The sequence below is a fragment of the Oryzias latipes genome, chromosome 1, assembly GCF_053564925.1.
Source record: "Oryzias latipes strain Hd-rR chromosome 1, Olatipes_Hd-rR_3.1".
Classification (NCBI taxonomy): Eukaryota; Metazoa; Chordata; class Actinopteri; order Beloniformes; family Adrianichthyidae; genus Oryzias; species Oryzias latipes.
Window position 1 is genome coordinate 6462748 of NC_136237.1, and position 16514 is coordinate 6479261.

Here is a 16514-nt window from a genome sequence, read left to right on the forward strand (position 1 = left end):
CCGAAGTTTAATTTGTAAGTTTGTGTTTTGTATTGCCTGTGTCTCCTGCAAACAAACAAACATTGCAAGAATGAGCTCAATGGCTCCTCCACTCATTTGTCACAACAATAAAACCTCTGAGGAGACCCAAGAGTTTATTTTTTAGTGCAGGTCAAGTCTGCAGCTCCAACAGGTCTCCTATATTATCTAATTTTTCGTTAGCTTTAGCAGGGTTTGCTGTAGGTTCATTGTCTCCGGTCTACAAAAACTACTGACTTGTGCAACTTTCCAGTGGACTTGGAAGCAAGACAACAGTGGTTGAATGCAGTCGGCATTGAATCCAGTAAACTGCCTCCTGGTGATGAGATTTGCAATGAATGGTTCACTCAGAATAGTTTGCTAATAATTTATTCTTATATTAGCTATGATGCTAGCGTCATTCAACACCGGTCCCTCTGTTTTTTTAGTTTGTTTTTTTATCTGAAATAATTTATTATATTTCTTTTATAGAAAGATTTTTGTATTTGCAGTCTGTTGTTATTAAGTTCTTTTTACAAGCTTTATGCTTTGTGGTTGTTTGTGGTAAAAAAACTCCCTCACTTTCGATGAGGTGCTGCAAAACAATTAATAAACTGTTAACAAAGTTAATTAATACATTTGTTAAGCTTATAAGCAGTTGAGTAATATGGACTTTGAAGACAATGGTCTGTTTTTAGATGTTATTGAATCTTATTAACACTTCTAGGTATTTGCAAGACATCTATAATGCTAATAAATATCTTACTAGAATCTTACACATTAATAAAGCCTATTTGTTAAGTTAGTTAATAAAATATATAAGCTTATTTGCACTTAGGCTTGTGTGAGGCATCTATAATGCTAATAAATGTCTTCCTAACCCCAAACAATAATAATACTTAATTTGTTAACAAAGGTTGTTAGTAAATCTTATTAAGCTTATTAACAATGACAAATTTGTAAGGCATCTATAATGCCAAATAAAGGTATCATTAGCTTCTTAAAAACATCCTAATAATAATGCTTGTTAATGTGTTAACTAAGTAATTGAATTAACCTTATTAGACTTATTGTACTAATAAATGTCTTAGTAACACCCTTAACATTCTATTGTAATGCTTGTTAATGCGTTAACAAAGTTAGTTAAGGAATCTTACTAAAAAGTGTTACCAACAAATCTTCATAAAAATTACAACGAATTTTGTCAGACACAATTTATGAGGGAAAATAACTTTAGGTCACAAAAGGAAGCGTGAAATGAAAGTTTGTAGAGCCTGAGCAGATCTCGACGCTATGTAGTTTGTCCAAGTGGGACTACCGTAAAGCAGTGCTTTTTAATTATTTTTTGCTAGGTCCCCCTTTGGAAAAAGAAAATGTTTCGTTTAAATTCTGGAAGTTCAAAGCTTCGCAGAAATTAGGTCCAGGATCTTAGAATGAAAACATAAGATCTGGTCGCGATCACAGATTAATATTGTTATTTTACGAAAGGATCATGAATGAATGAAACTGTATTCATATATAGCACTTTACATCACTCAGTGAGGGTCCTTAGGCAAGAGCCTTAACGCTACTGCCTCCCGAGCGCAGTTTGGCTACAGCTCACTGCTCCCCCAGGGGATGGGGCAAATGCGGAGAAGAATTTCCCCATTGTGGGATAAATAAAGTATCAATTATTATTATTATAGTTATTACAACTCCTATAAGGCACCAAAGGGCTTCACATTAAAAGAAAGACAAAATAAGTTGATTCTTTAGAGAAGGCTTGTGCTGAAGGCCTCGCGCTGGAGGCAAACTGTTGAAATGCTGCAGCACGCCACCGTGTCCGCTGCCGCTGAATTGGCTATCTCGTTGGTGAGAACCGCGAGGCAGCCACTGTTCACCGACTTCTCATTGATCTTCGATTTCCTTAGATGAGAAACTAAATCCTCTCTATGGAGGAGCTCTATTAGTAAAACGTAGAGAAGACAGCCGCTGAAATCTCACTCCCAAAGCTGCAGCTGTGAGATCAGGGAGGGAGGGGGTCCGACCAGATACCAACCTGTCCAACCAGCTTTCAGACGGTCAGACCGCAATGCTATCAGTCCGACCAGTGTCAGACTGCATCTTGACAATCCTGTCTTGGCAGAAACCCCCCCCTTCTCTCAGATTCGCCCTGCTCACGAACGGGTCGGTCTGGTTTCAGCGGCGTGTCAGATTGCATCTTGACCAAGACTATCCTGTCTTAGCATATTTTGGCCCTGCTGTAATGCTTCTCGTCACTTTTTCACAGTTTGCCTTTTTGTTGTCTTTTTTTAAAGTATTTTCCTTTTACTGTCTTTGTGTTTAGTGTTTTATTACGATGTCTGGTGTTGTGTCAAATTGTGCATTTATGAAATAAAAGTACAAAAGTCATCATGCAAAAAAAATTATATAATTCCTTTTTTTATTAATTAAAAAACAAACAAAAACAAAACATTCAGTTTAAATGACCAAAATTGGACTTTAGGATGGAGCAGGCAGGATTTGCTGAAATTCAAAAGAGCCTGACACGACCAGACAGACTCCCAGCTCCGTTCAGAGAGTGACTGAACAACTGGCTCCGACTTCCACTCTGAGAGGCCGACGAGGCAGTCCAGGAGTTCTCTCTCGCCACGCTCTCCGTTCCTGTCCACCTCAATTCTCCCACCCCCCTACACAATCTATCCAGCGTGAGAGCGAGGGACGAGTTGTGTTTCTGTCATTTTACTGGATTTTTGAAAAACTAAAATGGCAGGGAGGGGGAAAAAAGAAAAAAAAAGAAAAAAAAAAGAAAAGTCATTTATGAAATAAAAAAATAAAATTGCTCCGGTTTAGCACTGAGAAGCTACCTCGCTGAAATAGTCCTCAGCAGAAACGAGGCCGAGAGCAGCAGCAGACTTCCCATGCAAAGTTACCTGATCCTCAAATCAGGCTAAGAGACGTGGGAGGGTTATCACGACACGTGTCTTTAGCTCAACATTGGTCTACACTTTTTACTTTCTTAATCCAGAGTCAAAACGAATATTTAATCATTTGTGTGTTTCCTTGGGCCGTTTTCTGTCAGAATACTTAAGGATATTTCTGATTTATGTACTTGGGCATTTGTCTATCAAAAATGGTAAATGCATATACTTAAAGTTCACTAAAAGTGAAATGGCACAGGGAATAAGTATTGAACACATGAAGAAAAGGAGGGGTAAAAAGGTCTGGCAAGCCAAGAAAGCAGCTGGAGTTTGTCAGTATTCAGAAGGTTAACCTGCCCCCTATTAGTGCAAAGTAATATCAGCTGGTATAGTCCTGATTGATGACTTTTAAAAAGGTTTCTCACCAGCAAGGTGTTAGACAAGAAGCATTGCATGATGGGTAAAAGCAAAGAGCTGTCCGAAGACCTACGCAACCTTATTGTTGCAAAACACACTGAAAATATTGGTTACAGGCGCATTTCTAAACTTCTGAAAGTTCCAGTGAGTACCATTGGGGCCATCATCCGGAAGTGGAAAGAACACGGCATTACCATGAACCTGCCACGGCCAGGTGCTCCTCGCAAGATTTCAGACAGAGGAGTCAGAAAAATCATCAGAAGGGTTCTCCAACAGCCCAGGACCACTCGTGGAGAGCTTCAGAAAGACCTGGAATCAGCAGGTACCGTTGTTTCAAAGAAAACAATAAGTAATGCACTCAACCGCCATGGCCTCCATGCAGGCACACCACGCAAGACTCCATTTTTGAAGAAGAAGCACGTTGAAGCTCGTTTGGAGTTTGCGACACAACATCTGGATAAACCCATGACATTCTGGGAGAAGATACTCTGGTCAGATGAGACCAAAATTGAACTCTTCGGATGTCATAAAACACAACATGTTTGGAGGAAAAATGGCACCGCACATCACCCCCAAAACACCATAGCAACAGTCAAGTTTGGAGGTGGGAGCATCATGGCGTGGGGCTGTTTTTTGGCATGTGGTACTGGTAGACTTCATATCATTGAAGTAATAATGACTGGAGAAAAGTATCGAGACATTCTTGATCAGAATCTGCTGTCATCTGCTAGGCTGCTGAAGATGAAAAGTATGGATACTCAGTCCTCAGGAGTCCATGAAATAAGTTGTGGGGTTCTCCAGGGTTCAATTTTGGGTCCAATACTTTTTCATTTATATATGTTTCCTCTTGTGGATGTCATCAGGAGACACGGCGTTGACTTTCACAGTTATGCTGATGATACACAGCTTTACCTCTCCGTGTCTCCTGATGACCTTGAACTTGTTAACACTCTTTTAAACTGCATTTTAGATATAAAGTCGTGGATGGCAGAAAATTTCTTGCAGCTCAACCAGGACAAAACTGAAGTTTTTAATCATTGGTCCTGAAGACGAGAGAATTATATTACTTTAAAATACAAGCCCTCGCGGTCCCTGAGGTCCTCCGGCTCTGGCCTTTTAGTTGTCCCTAAGGTGAGGACCAAAACTTATGGTGAGGCTTCATTCTGCCATTACGGTGCTCGCCTGTGGAATGGCCTGCCGGAGAACCTCAGGGCTGCAGAGACTGTAGAGGTTTTTAAAAAGAGGCTCAAGACCCACCTTTTTAGTCTAGCTTTTACATGACTTTGATAATTTCTTATGTCTTTTTTTAATTTATATATTTGTTAATTTATTTAGGTATTTATTCATTTGATATTTGTAAGGACTATTTTAATACGCTATTCTTTTTATTGTTATTTTACCAATGATACTTAGGTTATGTTTTAATCATTTTACGTATTTTATTTTTTAATTACTTACATTGTTATATCTTATTTTGTTTTATCTTTTTCTATTTTTATTGTTGTTATTTTATGATAATTTTTATTCTGATGTTTTTTACTCCAGTGTTTCCTCTTGGGGATCCCGCTCTGTGGTTTAATAGCCATGGAGTGGGCCCTGGGCTGCTCTGTGTTGGGCGGGCACTGTGATAGTGACCCCTGTGGTCCGGCTGGGCCTAGGAATAAATGGATCCCCATGATATCGTTTCCTCACAGCAGTACCAGGCCAGACCTTCTTTAAGCTGCAGTTCTTCGTTTTTTTGTTCAGGCTTCTACTGGGGTAACTGGGTCGGTGGGGTGTGGGTGGGGTTGGGGGGTGGTGAGGGAGGGGTCCCATCTTTGTGTGATTGTCCTTTGTTTTCTGTTTTTAACAATTTTCATTTTTTATTACTGTTTTATCTGCTTTTATGTTAAGCACTTTTTGTTTTTAACTGAAATGAAAAGCGCTATATAAGTAAATAAAGTTTGAGTTTGAGTTTAAACAAAGGGGTTAGACCAGAGGTGGGAGCTGAGGGCCGCATTCCTGCATGTTTTCCAACGTACCCTGCTCTGGCATGTTCTAATTGGCTGGACACACCTGATCAGCCCTAAGTAGGGCTAGACTATCTGGAAATCATGCAGACACACCGGCCCTTGAGGCCTGGGATTGCCCACTCTGGGGTTAGACACATGTTTATGCATATGCTGATGATGCCATCCTGTTTGTTCAGGTTTTGCATAAATAAGGCCCCATGATGAGCTCCTTCTGCACTTCTTCTTCTTGGTGTTTGTTGCTTTGCAGCATCAGGTGAACATCTGGGACCATGATTTCACCACGATGGATGATCCTCCTCTGCTTTTCCCTGATCTCAGGTACCACACAGCTGTTCATGGAGTCATTGTTTCTCCTTAGTTGAAGAAAATCATGAAACTATTGATGAACATTTACAGTTGGGAAGTGTTGTAACTTTTATAAACCTGAACTATTGAAACCTGAATTTAGGTTGAATTCCATGAATGTATTATAAGTTTTTTCTAAAGATATTCAGTTTTTTGTATTTTTATTGATTATGTTAAATCTGCAATCACCTTTCTTTAAGTTCACTAACTTGTTGTTTTTGCCTCATAGTCTTTGGGACAGGAGAGAGTTTGACAACAATTGAATCATCTAAAATTGAGTGTAACTGAATTCATGCTGGTCTAAACTTCACTGCATCAACAATAATCATAAGTAGCTAGAAGGTTCAAATTTGGCTAGAGCAGAAACTGAAGGACTTTTCTGAAGAACCAAACTGTCTCCACTAATAAGGTTAACACAATACAAAAACCACAATTTATAAAAAAAAATGACTTTTAAAGGGTGTCTTAATGTCTTCCGATCGGCTAATGAAATTTATCCATTTTTTTTCACTAGCACGTAAAAAACCATGCCACAAACGGACAATACTTTAGCAAAAAAATCGAACATTTGTAATTTTTTGTAAATAAAAGTAGGAAAAAGTTTGCATGGGGGTGGAATCAGAACTGAAACTGGATGGTGTTGTCATCTTAAACTACATGGTTTTGGGTCGCTAAGAGTCCTTTGTCCTTACAGAGTAAGATAAATGTCTTTAGTAAATGGGAGAGAGTCGGTGAAAAAAGCCATTGAAAATGTTTAACTCCTTTTCAGTTTTGCTTTATAAAGATTTTACTTTGAAAATAATTTGCAGAAAAATGTTTCAATGGTTTATAGATGTGTTTATCATCAGATGTAAGCATTAAATCATAAAATCATATTCAAATTGATAATTTGGGCTAAATCGCGTCTCATAAGCCGTTTAAAAAAATTCATAACAAATTTAATTTAATTATATATGGAAGTGATTTCTAGATCTTTTTGTCTAGAATTGTTCTGTTAAAGTGAATAGCAAAGACCGTCTCACAAAGTTTATAGTTCACAAAGTTTGATCACTGACATGCAAACACTTTTCATTTGTTTTGGTTCAGAAGGTTTATGTGTGCACAGAATTATGAATGAAACAATTACGATATCTGATCTCAACACCTGAAACTTCTGCTTCTCTGTCATTAGTTCAATGATCCTTTCCTGAATAATGTAGAATCAAGATTTTCTTGGAAGACATTAATCCCAGCTGTTATGTTTTCAAAAAGTCTTCCTACAAGGAGAGAAAGTCTAAAATATAATAACTTGGCCGCTTTCCTAGTTCCCCATTGTTGTTTTATTTATCATGTTTTGGCCTCATCAATACGCCATCTTATTGGTTTGGCAGGTCAAATTAAAAGTGATTTTCTGAACATCTGTCTTTAGAGCAGTGTTTCCTATCCCTGGTCCTCGTGGAACACTGTCCTGCATGTTTTCCATGTTGCCCTCCTTATGCACGCCATATGCAGCTCATTAGCAGAAGCCTGACAATGACAGTCATCTAAGGAAGTTTTGTTTGATCAGGGTTGGATTAAAAAAAGCAGAACAATGATCCCCAAGGACCAGGGTTGGGAAATATTGTTTTAGAGGAAAGAAAGAAAACTAGAATCAAAAGTGGAATAAATGTGGAGGACCTTATTAACACTTTCAGGTATTTGCAAGACATCTATAATGCTAATAAATATCTTACTAGCATCTTACACATTAATAAAGCCTATTAATTTGTTAAGTTAGTTAATAAAACTTATAACCTTATGAACACTCAGGCTTGTTTCAGGCATCTATAATGCTAATAAATATCTTACTAGAACCCCAAACAATAATAATACTTCTTAATTTGTTAACAACGGTTGTTAATAAATCTTATTAAGCTTATTAACACTGACACAATTGTTAGGCACTTATAATATCAATTAGTGTATCAGCAGCATCTTAAAAACATCCTAATAATAATGCTTGTAAATGTGTTAACTAAGTAATTTATTAAACCTTATTAGATTTATTGTACTAATAAATGTCTTACTAACACCCTATAAATTCATTTATAATGCTTGTTAATGTGTTAACAAAGCTTGTTAAGGAATCTTAATATAAAGTGTTACCAACAAATTCTTTGATCAGGTAAAACATGTTTTTGTTGTTTTTTTTTTAACTTCACAGGGGCCAAGGTGGGTAGAAACTTAGTAGAGGACCCGCTAATTGGTAAGTGGAAGACAGTCGGTCAAGAAAGCCATTAAAAATATTCAACTCTTTTTCAGTTTTGCTTTTTAAACAGTTTATTATTTGTAATGGAAGTGATCTCTAGATGTTTTTGTCTGGAATTGTGTTGTTCAGGTGATGAGCTTGAACTGTCTTTAGTTCAATGATCATTTCCTGACTGATGTAGAATCAATATTTTCATAGGGAGACATTCATCCCAGCTGTCCTGCATGTTTTCCATGCTCTCCCTCCTTATGCACACCTGATAATAATTTCTGCCTCATTAGCAGAAGCCTGACTATGACAGCCATCAAAGGAAGTTTTGTTTGATAAGGGTTGGATTAAAAAAAGCAGGACATGATGATGAATAGGGATTGGTGTTTTCTGCATCCTTGTTTGTTTTGATATACAGCACCTTGAGCTGTTATTTTTTTATTTACATAAAAGGTGCTATATAAATAAAATTTATTTGAATTTGATCCCCGAGGATCAGGGTTGGGAAATATTGTTTTAGAGGAAAGAAAGAAAACTAGAATCAAGAAGAAAGGATGATAATTGTGGATGACCTAATGATATGAGACTGACTGAGAGTCTTAAGATCTACAAAAATCTGTCCTAATAGCTGATAAATCTGACTTTTACTGTTGTTATTTTCATCTTTGCTTTAATTCTTGTTTAGTCATAATTTGAGATTCTTTTTGAACTTGAAATCTTTCCTCCAACAGCTCAGAATCAAGATGAGGAATGGACACCTTTCAATGGACACCTTTATTACGTCTCTGAGACCACTGCAGACTGGCAGACCAGTAGAAATGACTGTTTGTCAAAGGGAGCAGACCTGGTGGTCATCAATGACAATGAAGAAAATGTGAGACAAATTTTAATCTCCTTACCATTAACCTGTGATTTTAATGGAAAAACTAACAAAATTATTTTACTAAATGATAAAATATTAGATGCAACAAAAAACAGTTGTTTATTTTGAAGCAACTCTGAAACTCTGAGGTTTATTTCTAAACTATTTACTCAAATATCTTCATAAAGAATTTCGTCGGAGGATTTGACCTCAAAGCCTGGATTGGGCTGTACAACGAAGAAGACACCTGGACATGGGTGGATGGAAGCATCCTAACACCTTGGTATTTGCAGTTTGTCTGTTTAAAATTGATCATTAATTATGAGAAAAGAGTGTTTAAATAATCACATTTTGTTTGTGATTGTGTTTTCAGTGTCAGCTATTGGGCTCCAGGAGAACCTAACAATGTTGGGAACCGGGAAGATCGAGCAGAAATAGGGAGGTTCGCAAACAATGTCAACAGCTGGAATGATGCACCGGGGACCACTAGTAACTACTGGATCTGTGAAAAGGAAGAACTAGCGATTTTAGAGTAAACACTGGAAACTTTCTGATCATTCAGTAACTATAGCTTGATATTTGCTGAGGTTAAAACCTTGATGCAGATCATCTGCTGTCCTTTCTGCTTCATTTTTCATACATATGAAAACATATTAATCTGTGGGTATAATGGGGTTGATTAAGGAATTTAATCTTTTACTGCTACTGCATACTTTTCTGTGGCTCAATAAAGCATCGCAAAAGGAATTCAGTGTGTTTCATTACTTCAGTAGCCATTTACTTTTCACAGACTGAGGCAGATTGGTCTGTTGGACTTAGTGGTCATTGTCTATCACAGGACTTTTCTCAGACTGACTAAAACTAAACTAAACAGACTAAGCTAAACTGGACATCCCTGCCCCTAAACGTTTTGAAGCGTTTGAAGCTGTTTTTTTATTGAAGAGACTATTTCATTATCCTGAATAGATTCAGTCTGCTTGATGTCATATAGAGTGACAGAAATACCGTGTGACCCAGTTTCCCTCCATATCCGTTCTTTAACAACACATTTACGTCAAATTTAAAATCTTTGGTCTCAAAGTTGGAGACACTATTTCCATGGGCAATTTTGCACAGCTGTTCTAGAACCAGTCAAAACTGTTTCTCAAAGCCAAAAATAATTAATTAACTGATAAAAATCAGTCATTTTAAATAGTCTTTTAGAGCTGTTCTCCTCTCTCTTTGTGCTGTAATGTTGAATGTTGCTCTCTTGACCTGGATCTACCACATCAACTCACATCACCTGCATACTTTTCTCTTTTTAAGCCTCTCCTGTTCTAGACCAGGGGTCCCCACGCAGTGGCCACGGGTGCAGGGCTGCCCACAAGGACCGCTTAAAGCGCCCACAAGGCATGCTCTAAAGCAGGGGTTGTCAAAGTGTGGCCTGGGGGCCAATGGTCGCCCACATGAAGATTTCTTGTGGACCTCAATAAAACCTAATTGATGGTTATTCAACCAACTGTACGTTGCATGGAAAATATTGATTTGTGGTTTTTGCACTGCAAAAACTCGCAATTCAAAAATAAGAAAAAAACAAAATTCCACACAAGGTTTTAAAATGGGTAAAATAAAAAGGCTTAAAAAGCTAAATACTAGATATGACTAAAAACTGGATATTAAAATAAAAATAAGTTATTTTTACTAGTTTAAAGCAAATGGAAATTAACATAAGATTTTACAACAAGTTGGCCGATCTTGATAAATATTCAAAGCTTAAAAGTAAAACTTATTCTTGGAAAAATAAAACTATTTTTTTTCTTTTCAAAATAATAACAATGAATACCAGTCCAACTTTTCAACTTTTATTGAATTTTAAAATAAAGCTTAATGTGTGTGTTTTCTACATTTACCTTTGTCTATTAAAAAAAATTTTCACTCTAAAAAAAATAAAGTCTTGTGTTGAATATTTCCAGCAGAACTCTGAGAACAACCGAAAACAGTTAAGCTTTAACAAGCAAAATGACAAGAGTAAATTACTGCTCAGTGAAAGACTTCCATTCTGCTATTACCTTCGTGTAACCCTTACCCTAAAATTGAATAAAAATGAGAATAAACAAGTAAACATATTGATAAAAACATTAAAATAAGGTTAATTAAAATAATGCGTTAAAAATCAGGTTCAAGTTCATAAAAAAAGATAAAATGGAAGAATAAATAAATAAAATAAAAAGTAAATATAAATAAATAACTGAATAAATACATAAAAGCAGTAAAGCATTAGCTAATAGCCAGGTTAAAAAGATGGGTCTTGAGCCTTTTCTTAAAAGCATTAATGCTCTCTGCGGCTCTCAGGTCCTCTGGCAGACTCTTCCATAAACGGGGACCATAGTGCTGAAATGCAGCCTCTCCGTAGGTTTTCGTTTTTACAGTTTGAATGGTTAACAGACCAGTACCAGAGGATCTCAGGGTCCGCAAGGGTTCATACTTTACTAAAAGATCTGATAAATAAGAAGGCGCAAGACTGTTAAGACATTTAAAAACGAGTAAAAGTATCTTAAAATCAATCCTAAAGCATATGGGGAGCCAATGCAGGGATTTTAAAATTGGGGTGATGTGAGCCCGCCTCCTGGTCTTTGTAAGAACTCGTGCAGCAGAGTTCTGGAGGAGATGAAGGTTCTTAATGTTGGTTTTTGGAAGACCAGCAAGCAGGGCGTTACAATAATCAACTTTACTCATGATAAAAGCATGCATTAGCATCTCCAGTTTCACAAGAGAGAGTAGTGGGCGGACTCTAAACAGATTTTTGAGATGATAAAAAACAGTTTTAACCACCTGTTTTATATGTGGGATAAAAGTTAGCTTAGAGTCGAAAATAACACCCAGGTTTCTGATTGTTTCTGAATGACTTAATGAAAGTTCCTGTAGCTTCAGAAACTGTTTCTCTCTCTTGGCTTCAGGACCGATAACTAAAATTTCCGTTTTGTCCTGGTTTAGCATTAACGATTTTTAACAAGGCTGTCTCAGTGCTGTGGTTTGTTCTAAAACCAGACTGGTTTATCTCAAAAATGTTGTTTTGAGAGAGAAACGCATTCAGCTGAATAAAAACAAGTTTTTCTAAAACCTAACTAAAAAATGGCAAGTTGGACACAGGTCTGTACTTATTAAAAACTGAAGGGTCTAAATTAGTTTTCTTGAGTAACTGTTTCACCCCTGCCGTTTTAAAGGCAGCAGGAAAAATACCCGTCTGTCGAGAGGAGTTCATGATATTTAAAATAGCACTCTCAAAAGACCCATAAAATGATTTAAAAAGTGATGTAGGGATGGGATCTAAAAAACAAGTTGTTGGATTAACTTGAGAGAAAACTCGACCAAGTGTTGCAGCTTCAACCAGGTCAAAACTGTCCAGTGCTTCTTGAGATAAGATCAAACCATCATTTCCAATAAAAAGGCTTCTCTGTCCTTTTATGATGTTAGATCTGACAGAATCGATCTTGCTCCTGAAGGGGTCTGCAAAGTCCTTACACAATGAGGCGGAGGCTGGCATTGTGTTTTTGTCCGCATTTGAGTTGATCAAGGACTCAATTGTGGCGAAGAGGACTCTGGGGTTATTTTTATTTACAGAAATGATATTCGCAAAATATGAATTTCTGGTCTGTTTTACTGTTTGATTATATAGTTTTAGTTGGTTCTGGTAAAGTTGATAGTTTATTTCAAGTTTGTGTTTTCTCCAAAGTCTTTCAGCAGATCTACAACGTCTCTTCAATTGTTTAATTTCCTCAGTTCTCCAAGGGGGTGTGGCTTTGGTTCTTATCTCTTTAGATGTTAGTGGAGCAACTGAGTCGAGACTGGATTTTAATTTACTGTAAAAACTTTCAACGAGTAGATCACAGGGGGGCCAGCAAGACAGGTGGAGAGTAGGAGCGAACAGATGTAATAAATTTTTCGACCACCTCAGGAGTCAAGTAGCGTTTCTTCACCGCTCTCACAGAGGTCTCTTGCTTTATAAAACCAGTGATGTTAAAAAGCACACAGTAATGGTCAGATACAGCCAGGTCCACAACAGTGGACACACTGGTAGGTAAACCATGACTGATGACGAGGTCAAGAGTGCGCCCCCTGTTGTGAGTCGGCTGCATGACGTGTTGTTTAAAATCAAGAGAGGAGAGCAAGTCCAAGAACTGAGTGGTGCAATAGTCCGACTTCCCGTCTATATGCAGGTTAAAATCACCTGTAATTAAAATCATGTTAAAGGAACTGTGGACAGATGCTAAAAACTCAGAAAACTCCTCAATGAAAACAGAGCTTGGTTTGGGTGGTCTGTATACTGTGATGCATAAAACTGGAGGGCTGTTAAAAACAGAGGCGTGATGTTCAAAGCTGGGGTACTCATCTAATGTAATCTGCTTTACTGCAAAGGAGTTGGACATTATAGATGCAGTACCCCCACCCTTTTTGCCCTCCCTGGTTGAAAAAATAAAGCTAAAATTGGGTGAAGAGGCCTATGTGAGAACAGTAGATGCATCCGTGCCCAGCCATGTCTCAGTTAAAAAGAGTCCATCAATATTATAATCATGGATAAAATCTTTTATGAGAAATGTTTTGTTAGACAGCGATCGAACGTTAAAAAGGGCCAAGTTAAAAGAGGGGGGTGGAGGAGTGACTATCGTCCAGTTGCCCTCACATCAACAGTCATGAAGGTTTTTGAAGGACTGATTTGATCATTTCTTTAGGTCTGGACAAACAATGTCAGCTACTTTCAGCATACATTCTTTTTCTAAACTCCCCGTCACTTAAGGGCTTGCTACACAATTTCTAAAGCCACAACTTGTCTATCTTCTCTCACAGCTTCTCTGGATTTAACCATTTTTGTAAACATAATCTGCTCTGCAGCATAGCCTCTTTGTAGTTGATGGAACTCTTTGTGCTCCTCGCCTGTAAATTTTTACGTTTTTTTGATGATTTGGAACATAGTAACAATTTATATGGATTTCTTTGAGCATTGCATTTACCTTCTTGCAAATAAGGCACATGACTTTATCCAGCCTGTGAGGTACGACAAAGTAAGTATTTTTTCACTTAGCTAGAAGGCACCTTTTCTCCTCGCCAACATTTTTTCTTCAAAGGAACCTGCTCTCTCTCTCCAAGTTCCGCTCTGATTCCTTTTCTACTGCCGTCGTCACGGTCCTTCCTTTTGCAGAGGCAGTGACATAGAAAATGTTGTCTGCCCTCTTGACTGCAATGTTGACACCGTGTGTAATTACCTTTTTTTCTGGCAGTTGTCGCCACACTGCAAACTCTTTGATTCTTTCACAGATGCAAAAACTTTTTTTTAGACATTCAAGATATTTTACCAGGTTTTAAGTTATTTTATCTTATCTTTGCTTTACAACTTTCTATGCTTATTTCAAAATAAGCCCACTTAAGTTTTTTTTTTTGTCTCATTAAGATCTACAATCTTGAAATAAGAAAATAATAATTAAAATGAGTAAAAATCCCTTTACTCCATACTCAAGAAAAACTTGATTTTCTTGTCCAAGTCCAAGATGGCCGCCAAGGTGCATACACACAGGCTGGCAGGTTAATTAATACAATTAATACGTCTATCTGTAGTTTTTATGGCATTTTATCTTTTCTGGAATCTGATGTGTCCACGGAAAATGGATAATAACACAACTCTTTATTCAACAAAGAGGAGTCAACAGCTGCTGTTTGAAAGGGTTCTGGATTTTGGACATGCAAGGCCACCCCCAGGTAAACATGAACAAGTAAAATCAACAAGGCCTCTCCAGATGCTTATCAACCTTGTGATGATACTCATTTTGGCTGGTGATATTGAGATAAATCCTGGACCTGTTCTGAGCTCTGACTTGGATGGGCTACAGCCAGCAACACAGCTAACCTGGGGCCTGTTTCAGAAAGGAGGTTCAACCAACTCTGAGGTTGAACTTGAACTCTGAGTTGGTCAATCGGGAGATTAACAACTCTGAGTTTTCTGTTTCAGAGAAGCTGATCCGAGTTAGGTCAATCAACTCTGAGTGGACTGATTCGGACGTGAGCGTGGGCACCGCGACTATAAGAAGACATTATCAATGAAGCGCAGATATCACGTGTCACCATGGCAACCGTGAAAAAAAGAGGTCTGCGTATTTTTCGCCAGCTGAACTTGACGTGCTGCTGCAGAGTTACAGTGAATTTGAGCACATATTCCAGAAGAAAAGCAACACCGCTGCATCTGCAAAACAGAGACAGTTAGCGAGGGAAAACATAGCTGCTCAAGTTAATGCGTAAGTTTGCATTTAAATCATTGTTATAAAATATTGGCTGTAATAAATAACTTTTTAAATAGCGTAAGGAGTGAAATAAAACATGGCGATATTTCGGAGTACTTTTGAAGTGTTGTTCCTGGTGTAAATGCATGAAATGCTGCATAGTGTACAGAACCAATCTGGGGGAAAAATGCATTTAACGTTGGTAATGTTTAGAGGACTTTCTTGTTAACCTTCCCCTCTTGCAAACGTTGGTCATTTTAATATTAATACATGCGATTGTGTTTTTAAAAGTGAACTTTTGTCTACTGTTGAACCTTTCGCTGCGCGAAGACTTCTCCTTTCTTTTCTCTCGTCTTTCCGACCGTGGTCAGAAGCGCAGGGGAGATTTCCTTCAGGGCCGAAGGGAATTCTCCTTCGGGGTTCACTTCCCGTTGGAAACCCTCAACCTCCAGAGCGGATTAAGAATGACTCCAAAACAGTTATTCTGGGAATGACACCTTCTCCTTATTTAACTAAGTGCTCCGTCCTCCGAACACGCAACCCCTCCCCCCCCCCATCTGCACCTGCACTCGCCCCTCCCCTTGTCTCTCGTGGATCGCACCCCGCTCAGCACACACACACTGCAACACTACCCTTGTATTGATCAAGTGGTATAGGTGTATGTGGGATTAAAAAAGTAAGCAGTGCTAGAAAATTGTGTTTCCAAAAAGTAATTGTTACATTAATCTAATTCAATGTCCCTGATTTCATTTTCACGTAGATGCAATCCTGCAGGAATTAAAAGAACATGGCAGCAGCTAAAAGTGAAAAAAAAAAATCGAGTCTTCTCAAAATCCTCGTACGAGGTAAATATAATTCTCTATGAATTAATGCAGCCTCCTCGTCTATTGGGTCCTCCAAAAAAGAACAAGCCATTCTTGTCACTTAGACCGTCTCTGTGTGACGGACATGTGGGCAATGAAGGTTAAAGCGAAAAATACCGCTTCGTCTTTAAAAAGGGGAGGGGACCGGCAGAAACCTTGAGTTTGGAGAATAAAACCTGCTCCCGACCAGGTTAGGTTCACAGCATAAGTAACCATGGACACTGACTCCGAGTATAAGTTACCTCTCTTTCAGAAACGGGTTTGACTTACTCTGCTTTCTCTGGTTTAACAGAAACATTCTCTGGTTTACGCCATTTATAAAGCCACAACCTAGCTAGCTTCTCTCACAGCTTCACTGGATTTAACCTTTTTTGTAAACATAATCTGCTGTGCAGCATAGCCTCGTTGTAGTTGTTGGAAGTCTTTGTGCTCCTCACCTGTAAAAGTTTCATAGTTTTTTTTTAAATGATTTGTAGTAACAGTTTATATGGATTTCTTTGGCATTGCATTTACCTTCTTGCAAATAAGGCACATGACTTTATCCAGCCTATGAGGTACGACAAAGTAAGCATTTTTTCACTTAGCTAGAAAGTACCTTTTAACACAACATTTTTTCTTCAAAGGAACCTGCTCTGTCTCTCTCTCCAAGTTCCGC

The 16514-nt window shown here is 38.0% G+C and overlaps 1 protein-coding gene across 1 annotated transcript; it reads left to right on the forward strand.

The window, feature by feature from the left end:
- Positions 1-5472: 5472 nt before the first annotated feature.
- On the forward strand, positions 5473-9495 carry LOC101164960 (CD209 antigen). The gene is made up of 5 exons (XM_004066276.3): positions 5473-5644; positions 7854-7895; positions 8618-8760; positions 8937-9031; positions 9122-9495. Exons 1-5 carry the CDS (start codon positions 5596-5598, stop codon positions 9282-9284), a joined length of 492 nt encoding a protein of 163 aa, XP_004066324.1. The 5' UTR covers positions 5473-5595; the 3' UTR covers positions 9285-9495.
- The last annotated feature ends 7019 nt before the right edge of the window (positions 9496-16514 follow it).